This window comes from Artemia sp. Qi Xiang Cuo, chromosome 2 (assembly GCF_049724085.1).
Source record: "Artemia sp. Qi Xiang Cuo chromosome 2, ASM4972408v1, whole genome shotgun sequence".
NCBI classification, from domain to species: domain Eukaryota; kingdom Metazoa; phylum Arthropoda; class Branchiopoda; order Anostraca; family Artemiidae; genus Artemia; species Artemia sp. Qi Xiang Cuo.
Genome location: NC_142795.1, coordinates 14,066,198 through 14,076,601, shown reverse-complemented (window position 1 = coordinate 14,076,601; position 10,404 = coordinate 14,066,198). Strand labels below are relative to the sequence as shown.

General features: G+C 34.5%; 1 protein-coding gene across 2 annotated transcripts in view; it reads right to left on the bottom strand.

Annotated features, from left to right (window-relative positions):
• Window positions 1–3,119: 3,119 nt before the first annotated feature.
• Cat (Catalase) overlaps window positions 3,120–10,404 on the bottom strand; it is a 144,029-nt gene continuing 136,744 nt past the window's right edge. For both annotated transcript variants that reach the window (XM_089099174.1, XM_089099180.1), the window contains exon 11: window positions 3,120–3,484. In XM_089099174.1, coding sequence (XP_088955300.1) covers window positions 3,392–3,484 — 93 coding nt within the window. In that variant the 3' untranslated portion in view covers window positions 3,120–3,391. The remainder of the gene's footprint in view (window positions 3,485–10,404) is intronic.

Below are 10,404 nucleotides of genomic sequence, written 5' to 3'. Positions count from 1 at the left end.
TGCATTATTCGAAGGAAATAGTTTTGTTTTCTAGAAACTTGATTGGCAACGAGATTTATTTTTTTGCTTAATGACAAATATATACATAAAAAATTCGAAATACGTATCGTTGACTATGAAGCCCAAATGACATTACGACTTTTAGAGTGTTTGAGGGGGAGGGGGCGAGAATCCCACCCATATTTGAGGAAATACCTGCTCGTCTTACGACTTGACTGTTCATTTAAATGTCTGTTTTTCTTCTTTTTTTTTCGTTCCTCTTTAATGCTCTGCCCTTAGCACTAGAGTGTCACATACAGTCTACTGAATTCTAGTATATTTTTAGCCTTTTAAAACTTTTATTCAATCATTAAATAAACAAATAGGGGGTTGGGGTACGTTGGGTTGATTTATCCGGTGAGTTACCGAAAAACTAGGAGGCTAAAAAGTCATAGATGACCAATGTTTTTTCTGTATAATCTTAAGAAAAACCAATAGCCAATAGTCAAAACCAATAGAGGGGGGGGGGGACAATAATGAAACACCTAATTTAATTGATACTTTTAATAAGAACTGCAATGAAATTAAGGGACATTTAGGGTTTCTTACCCACTCTTGCGTTCCTCCCTGCAACAGTTTCAAAGAGACTGCTTGAAAAAGAAAACTCGTTTGTGTACTCTAGCCATGGAAATTCACTAATAAAAATATTGAGTTTTGTGTCTTTACAACCTATTTGAATTATATAAAACGAAACAATGTAAATCGGTAAAAAAAAAAAGGAAGGAAAGCAAGGTCTTCCGGGATTTAATGAATAAAAATAAATAAAAAAGAACAAAGAGAGAGAGAGAGAGAGAGAGAGAGAGAGAGAGAGAGAGAGAGAGAGAGAGAGAGAGAGGAGAAGGAGGAGGGGGGGAGAGAGAGAGATCTGCTTTCAAATATCCTGTTTCTTTGTGGAGCATTCGGTAATATTTGATGCGTGGTGCTATAAGTAGGCTATGGTGCAACATTTTGAAATGGACCCGTGGAAAGCCATAGAAATAAAACAAGGAGCCATGACGAAGCAAGGTTTTGTAAACAGTAAAAACAACAAAAATAGTCTAATAGTCTATGAAAGAAAAAAATCTGGCTAATAGGAAATACAAGAAGCCTAAATCATAAATAAAAGGGAAAAAATGATTATATGGCTCATCAAGCAACACCAGTCTTTTTGTGGGCCAGGAGTTTAAATCATACCCAGGGTTATGAGGTATTTTGTTGGGGGCTTAAGACGTTCAAAAGTATAACGAAACTATATGCTGTCAAAGCACTATTCAAAACAAGAAACATAAATAAAAATTGAAATTAATTCTTACAAGCAATAAAAATAAGAAGTATTATAAGATAATAAGAAATTATAAGATAATAAGACGTATAATCAGAAGTATATAAAAATAAGAATAAAAATAGTAAATAATAGAGGAATAATTTTCACTTTTATGATTGCAATATGACTGCTCACTATTCATACAATCGACTCCTTTAAAACAGCTGAAGGAGTTGGTAGGCGTTCTACGTTCAGCGATGCTTGACGCAGACTTGAGTAAATGTTTATGGCCATTTAAACATAAAATATGATTTAACCGTGCTTAACGATACAAATACCTGATTTATCCATAGAAATATAAAAAAGTGCATTTTTAGAAAACTATTTTCTATTTTCCACAAAAACCTTTGGACAAACTTTGGAGAAGAGAGAGGTAAGCACCTTCGCTATGTCGAACCTGTCTTTTATTTTGGTCTCATTCTCTACCCAGGCACTCATTTCAGTCACAAACTATCCGGCGTTTTTTCTATCTCTCGTAAAGACTTTAACATTTCTTATCATACTACTTGTCAATTAGGGAGGGGATGGGGAACGAATCTACTTTTTTCTACAAAAACTACGTTTTTAAAGATTTTCTGAAGAAGAGCAACATGAAAACTTTAGTCGCTGCCAGTACTGATTCAGTACAGCAGTACAGAATCATGATAATGTTAAAAAACAAAAATAAATGAAAATAATGTCAAATAAGATTAATAAGCAATAAACACGTGCTGTCAAATAAGGGTAAAAAAGATTCAGCAGAGTTTTGGTGTTATGAATTATCCAGTTCTAGCAATGTATACTTTATTTGCAACTCCAAATGTAAGATATTTTGGAAATTTTACTATACTCAAGTGACAGTCATTTGATCTTGCTATGATCCCACAATACCATGATACTATCAGTTTGATGCATTAATAACGCTGAACTAAAGGTATACAGGGGCCTGAGCCCCTCTGTCACGAACTCCCCCGATATGGGGGGTGGGACCCGATCTCTTGTCGGTGGTATTTATTCTGAAGGTCAGTTTTACCTTTCTGTATGTACAGTGTTAAAACATACTTAAAAAGCAATAAATCGTTTGAATTTTAATTAATTCATTCTTCTTTGTCAAAGTAATACTACTGCGCCCAAAAAGTTATTCCCTAATTTCACAAGTAGACTAATTTCACAAGTGGGAAAGCCCAAACAATTAATTTCGTTTGTCTTTTGTGAAGGGTATTTTGCGAAGGAAGTAAATTGAAAGCCACAAATGCATTGTTTCAAAGAAAGCTTGATTAACATTTTTGCTTGATTTTTTTCTTCTTGATTAAAATTATGGGTTCTTTTTTTTACGTTATGACAAATAAAAATCATACTCTTCGAAACATGAATCGTTTACAGTGAAGCGCAAATGATACTCTAACCTTTACAGTGTTTAAGGGGGAGGGGGCAGCCCCACTTATGTTTTTTTTTAAAGTCTCATTCTGCTTTAATGATCCACCCTCAAGACTAGAATGCCATTTACAGTCTACTGAAAGCTAAATATAATTCCGGTGTCTTACAATTCTATTCAGTTATTTAATAAACAAATAGGCGGTCGAGGAATATACAAAAAAAAATTCAGAACTCTTGACAAAAAAGGACATAAATAAGCAATATTTTTCTCTGTATACAGGAATGACAACCATTATTTTAGCGCTAATGAAACGAAAAAAAAATTATGCGACATAACTTTATTTTAAAATAATACACCAAAATTTAACCAAAATAACTTAAAAGCATATTTATATATGAAGCCTAAAATAAACCTGAATTATAATAGGGTAGCATACACTTCCACTGTGCCTTCAATAAAAGATTTAGTAACAAAACTCCCCAAAGACAGTAATAACTCAAAATCAAAGAGGTCTTTTCGGTTACTGTAGCCTCTCTGATTGTTAAAACCACGTTATCCCTACCGATAATTATACATGACAAGTTCCCACGGCAGCATAAACAATCATCTGAACTGCAAGCGACTGAGTAGCTTTGAGGTAAGTGGCAAAAGACACTCCCAAAAGCGGCGCCAGAGAAAAATAAAAACAAAACTTAAAGGCTGGCAATGAACTTTGCTCCCATGACATCCCAAATTCCTCCTCCAAAGGCTGGATCAACTTCACTAAAATTCTTGATGGCTCTTTCCTGTAAAGAAGAATTGATTGAATGGCGAATGAACAGATATAGCCTGAATACTGGCTGTATGTTAGAATCAGTAAGAACATATACCCGGCTTTATGAACCCAGCTTTTTAAGCTGGGTTGGGTGAAAATGAACTCGAATTATTTTGAATTGGTTAAGTGTAAACCAAAACAACTATATACATTAAAAATTAGGAAGAGGAAGGAATTCAATATTTAACGAAAAAGGACGATTTTTTCGCAATCCGTTATCCTTCATCCGCAGAACATGTCCTAGCTATTTTAACCTTTTTCAAATTATAGTTCTAGAAAGCGGAATTAATTCCATTTTTGGAACAGCTTACTGTTTGAAATTCGGTCAGCCAGAGGAGCACTCAAGGCAATACATCGATTTTGCTCGGGAAAAATGTGTCCGCCGGTTTTCGAAAAAATATGGACTAAACAATAATAGATGGAAAGATCGGGTTCTTTGTCTTCCCTTCCTGATATACACTTAAAGAATGGTTTGATCTGCTAAAAAGTGAAAGTCGACCACAGCAAAATAAACCAATGAAATTGAGGCACACACTTTAATATGGAATTATCGGACTGTAATCTCTCCTTTTCGCTTGGGCTGTACCAAAAACTGTTCAAACTGATGTTCCAAATGAATTTTCAGCAAACATTGAATCATCATATGCGGTTGTGCAGTTTTTGGTAGTAACGGCCACCAAACTTACAAAAAAAGGGAATATGAAAAAAAAAGCCAAGAATAAGCCAGAAACATATGGCACCAAATAACTTGAAGATATAACTTTCCTTTGAAGTTTTAGTTGTCTTTTGGAATCAAAATATTGCTAATTTTTTAATAATAACGGAAAAAACCACTGTTAAATTTAACAAATTAGTTTTGCTTATTTATTTCACAATCGTACTTGCTGTATTGGCCTCAAGCGGATAGTTACTGCAGTGAATTTTTAGTAGTAGCAGTAAGATGAGTCCAGGGATAAAACATGTTGTTATTTCAATGTCCTTGGAAAAATCAACTTAAGAATTCTTAAAAATTAGTTTATTATGAGTCTTGCGGCTGGTAACGCATGCTTGGAGTATAGTATATGCGTTTCAAAGACCACCAGCTAAACACAGCGTTTTGAGTTTTTACCTCGGACGTGCCTCAACAACTGCAAGGTTAAGAACTCTCAATTCGTGTGATGTCTAAGAATTAGTCAACGCTTCTTCCATTAAAAGAGCGCAGGTATAGCTAAAACAGCCTGAAAAAAAAAACATACTATAGCCTATTAGCGCAGAACAGCATGGGCATTGTTAATGTAGTGACAGTTGAAGTGATTGGTTACCAAAATAAAAAAAAGGAAAATGGAAATAAAAAGGCTGTGCAATGAGACGTGCATCCAATACAAAAAAAAAACAGACAAAATTAGCAAAGAAAATTCCAACTACAAAAAAAAGTTACTGAGAAGAAAATACGCCAAGCTCTTTGATCCAACGAAACAGCAACTTCCAATGCCTATAAAAACAGATGGGCAAACTTGCTAAATGAAAACATATCAAGACTTTTGCTATCCTGGATACATAGTACTACTATAAAAGGTTGTCATTTTTCAAAGATGGACTGCTCGTTTCAGCAAAAATGTAAACCCATTACTAGACTAGATCCCTATAGGATCTGAAACAGAGACAACCATAAAAGCTTTCAAATCTAAAAGCTCTTGACCCTGACGGAATACCGCGATATTCCTCAAAGTAGAATGCGAGATAGTCGATAACCTCTTTCATAAACTGCAGTCAGCGCATCTCAAATTTCGGAACCATAAGAAACAGCTGTGATAATTCTACTACATAAGACCTGCTCAATGACAGGTAGAAATGGGGGAATATGCACAGCACCTTCCAAACTAACGCAATGGTACAGAAAGAAATTAGCCTTTATTCCAGCCAATGAAAATTAACAGAGAAAACAGAGTGGATGGCAACTTCCTTTACTTGGAAGTCACACCACCTCTGGAAATCACCTTAAATAATGTAAAACGACATCTGAGCTGAGCCAGTACTAATTTGAAGTCCCGGTCCCAAATACGGAAACAGAAGCATATCTTTACCCAAATTAAAGTAAAAACTTGCGGCACACTGATCATCCAAATTGCGTCGTCAGACAACGTAAGGCATTCTCTAACCATAGCACGGAGAATATGTCTAACTCCAGCTTTACTTCTTCTGCTAGTTTCTGCAAAGCAGTTCACCCCATCCTTAGTAGAACATACCGAGATATTACCGGAAAGGCAGGAATATAAACCAAAATTCAATAAAAAATAGACCTTCAACCAGTCACCTCCAATACATGAAAACTTCCCAGCTTCTCAACTCAAATCTTCAATAGCTGAACACACGTGTTATGATGACATGGTTTCCCACTGCAACAGTGTACAGACAGCGTTTATAATCCATAACATCATCAGCCTGCAATATCTTGCAAAAGACAAATGCCTACCGATGCAAAAAAAAAAAAAAATGTTTTAACTGGAAAAGCCCTGAAAAAGCTAGCCGAGCGTGATGGGACTCATGGGGGTCAGTGAATAAGGAACAGAAGAAAACATTGTTATTATAACTAGCTATTTCAAGTTAGTTGTTATTATAACTAGCTATTTCTAGCTACAACGCTATAGCTAATTCAATAACGTTTACTGCCTGAAACCACGAAAACCTTGATGACACAAAAACTACTTAAGTTTGTTCTTTAGTGCTTCGAAATACTTGGTTATGAAAAGCTTAAATGTTTTTATCGTATCTTATTTTTCAATTTTGGTAGGCTTTTTATATAATTTTTTTTTCGTTGTCTAGAAGTCTAAGAGTCTCTCCAAGAAAAAAGGTTCAAAATTAGGCTATATCCATTAGAAGAAATTATTTCTCTAGTAGGCGTAGGAGGCACTCAAGTCAGCAATTTTCATTATTGTGTTACAACACAGGATGTTTTCAATCTTCTGTTCATCTGCGTACTAGTCTGCTTTTGAATATCAGCAAGAAACTTCAAATGTGATTCTCTCCGTCTGTCATTCATACAAATTACTGAATTTTTGGACTGAGCTCTTCATTTAAATTATAGTTTTGATTACAATCTCCACTTTTTTTCTATCTTATTATTTCTAATTACACAAAATGAGCTAATGCAAAAAAAGGTTGTTGTTGAACCTCACAACGAACAGAAAAATGCAAACTATAGAATATATAAACAACCTACAAGGGGACAAGAGAAAAGCCAGACATCCCAACTTTTCCCAGAAAAATACTATGAAATAATGACGCAAAATATTTGGGTATTTCTTAAGAGGGTACAAAAGCAGCAGTTATTGGCAAGCTAAGATGGAAAAGGATTATTCGCAAGCATGTCAGTCTTAGAATGCTTAGGGTTCTGGCGTTCTCGAGTTCTGAAGGACAGAAAACAAATATAAAATAATAGGGGCAAGAACTAAGTTGAAATTCTAAGCCAATACTTCTTCTTCTTTTTAAGCACCAATTTCTTCCCAATTTTTTTAATTACCAATTTTTTTAATAACCAATTTTTCCAATTTTCTGGCATTAGCAACGCGCATTTTGTCAAACTTCAATACGTTATCCTCAAAATACAAAGTTTATTTTTCTGCACGAATAAGTAAAATAGCCATATGACCACAATCAAGAGAAATATCCTAATTCATAACCAAAGCCTACCATCCGAATTGAAACAAGTTAAAGAAATAGATTAAAAAAATAATCCATAAAAGCGATTTGACAAACCCGTTTAATATTTTTGGACTCCAATACATTTTTTTTTTTAGTCCAATGGAAACTTCTGACACCTTGGCCCCCATTTTGGCTTAAGAAAAAAGTTTCCAGTTATTCGTTTAAAGCTCCTACCTTCATTCCTAGCCTAATTTTAAGGTTTGGAAGATCACCACTTTTAACTTTAAGAAAGGATACGCTTAGGATTTGGCTCGAGTTCAAGAATTTTTTTTTTTTTTTTTTACCCCCTGATTCTGAACAAAGAATGCTCAAGTAGACTTAAAAATTATTAAAGCTTTCATAATAAAGGCCCAGAAACCTACAGTAGAGACTACAACAAACCTAAATTAAGATACTAGCAGATGAAAAAAAGAAGAAGCACGAAGCTTTTCTCTTTATTCCTTAAGAAAGTCTTTTGCTCTCATTTTGGAATAAATGAGCATGAAGTAGAAAATAATGATGTTCGGCCGAGTAGAAATAACTGCCTTCATTAGAAACTTAGAAACATCTTAGATGGAAATAAACCTGGATGAATGCCTGTGTATTTTTTGGGATGTCCAGCAATATTAGCAACAATACACTTATTTTTCCCGGGGCCAAGAATCTTTCTAAAACGTTAAACCTGACTAAAATTCAAGTGCCAGCCATGAATTTTTTTTTTTTTATTACGACCAGCCTTCACAAGATTTTCCAGACCTTGAAAGTGGGAACAGTGCGGTGGTGGGATCATGAAAAGACCTACCAGCACCATGACATTCATGGAAGTTGTACAAGTTCTTAGTGAAAAGTCTTAGGAATTTACTTTTGCCACTAATATAACCCCTTAATCAGTTTTGGATAGATAGAGAGGTTAAAGATAAAAACTTGAAAACAGCTTTTTGAACCCCACGGAGAATCTTAAACACCTATTGCTGAAGGGTCAAGCATTGTAAATATTTTGGACAAACAAAAAGCCAAATTTTTTCTGAATCTTGACATGAATTTGACAGGGCTATCAATCACTTTTAGGGCATGCTCACAAATCAAAGTAAATTCAACCACTTCGAATTGCTGAAATCTTCGTTCCCCAACTTTAAGACTACTGCTATTTGTGGCTCTCATTCCATGAAATTGCCCTGTACAAACGACTTTATCACCAAATATTTTGTCTTGGCAAATACATCTATTTGGTCGGGAGTCAGAGAATCTCCTGGTTACAAGAACAGCTAGGTCCAGCCTAATGGTCGTTCTCAAAGGTGGCTAATCTCGAGTAATGAATCTCTTTTACAGAAAAAAATTTCTGTTTTCAAGGAAATTATGTTATTAATCATCGTCATCATCATTTTATTTATAACCCATCACAAAAATCTGGGCAGAGCCCAGAAAAAGACAGAGTAAAAGTCAAGAAAAACAAAAAAGAAACGACAGAAACAAAAACACACCTTGAAAACTACAAACAAGGGACGAAGAGAAATGACAAAAGATGGAAAGACTTCTGGCATTCAGTAGAAATCACCAATTAAGAAGCGTAAACTTGAATGTCCTTAAAAAACAAAGGACATCAGAATAGAAACTGTTTTGGGCCCCTAGACATATATTTGGTTTATTCATACATGAAAACCACGTTTTTCTACGGTCATTCTCTTTCAAATTCTCAATAATTCTTTTTGACTCTTACAGATTTTGAAATTTTTGAAAAATTGAAAAATTATGACATTTTTAGGGCAGCATCACATTTTCGTCATTATCGTCACGATGAACCATGAAAATTAACAAGCAAAACTAATTAGTTAAATTTTACAACGCCTTACGTTCGCAAAATTTCAAACATTAACCATAAGCTAATTTCTAACGACAAGTACACCTTCAAAGAGCAGGTGCCCATTTTTAAGTTGTTTGGTGTAATATGTTGCTAGTAATTTTTTTATTGATTTTTCAGACATGCTTCTTATTTTTTAAATTGAAACCCGTTACAACCAAAACTGCATAACTACATGCTGAGGGCTTTTTCACTAAAAATTAGAATTCCCAGTTTTCCCAATTTTTCAAATTATATATGGCTGTGTAAGTCTCCATTCACTTAACCGATTCAAACATGAGACTTCATTGTCACTGAAAGTCATAGATCCAATCGGGATCACGCGTCAACATTTTGTTCCCGTTATGAGCATTCCCGAAATATGATATTTAGAATCAAATACAAAATAAATGAAAAAAAAAAAGTTTTCGATCGAGACTAGAGCGACATTAAAAATAAAAGCGAACAGAAATTAATACTACTGCTCTTAGTTAGGCATAAATGAGCAAGAAGTAGAAAATAATGATGCTCGATGCGACTAGAAATAATTGCCTTCATTAGAAGTTTAGAAAAATCTTAGGATAAAATAAACCTGGATAAATGGCTGTGCATGTTGATGGTTAAGATTTTAGCTTTATGTCTTACGCTGATGACATATTACTGATAAACTAAATTTATTTACACAGCAATCGAACCTAGACTACCTTACTTCTGATTACAAGAGTCTGGGCATACAAGCAACTGCACCAAAAACTCAGTTTCTTGCATTTAATTTCCGTAAATGTTCTCTAATAGAGAATTTTCAGTCTTGCACTTCGGTGCCAAGGCGTTCATTTACGTTATAAATTTTAAAAAGCACGCGTCCACTTACTTGTGATCAGATCGCGGGTATTATCCGCACAAGATATGCGAAACTTGTTTGTTTTGACAAGCGTCTATTCGCTAAGCTGTATTCTTTTGGTGCTTTACCTCATATTTGGTATATATTCCACTTGTGGGATTGAATGGGAGCAAATGATAAGCAAAAAGTAAGATTGGTATTATGCAACATCTTAATTTCCTTTTGTAGCTAACTCTTAAAAAAAAAAAAAAAAAAAAAAAAAAAAAAAAAAAAAAACGTGACTCTGCTACATAGGGTTTGATGTACTCGACCTCCTAGATGTTACTGAATCAAAAATTTGTAGTCCGTAAAATAAGCAAATTTTTTTCCGAGTCACTATCAACTCGTATTACTATCTAGAATCGATGCTGTCAACACTGTGTGTGAGCGTGTGCTCTTTCTATATAGCTTAAATGTGTATAGTGCCATTTTTTTTTATTACGCCGTTTTTTTCTTGTGTACAGCAGGCCAATGTATTATAATTTTTTAGATGACCAGCTATATTAGCAGCAAA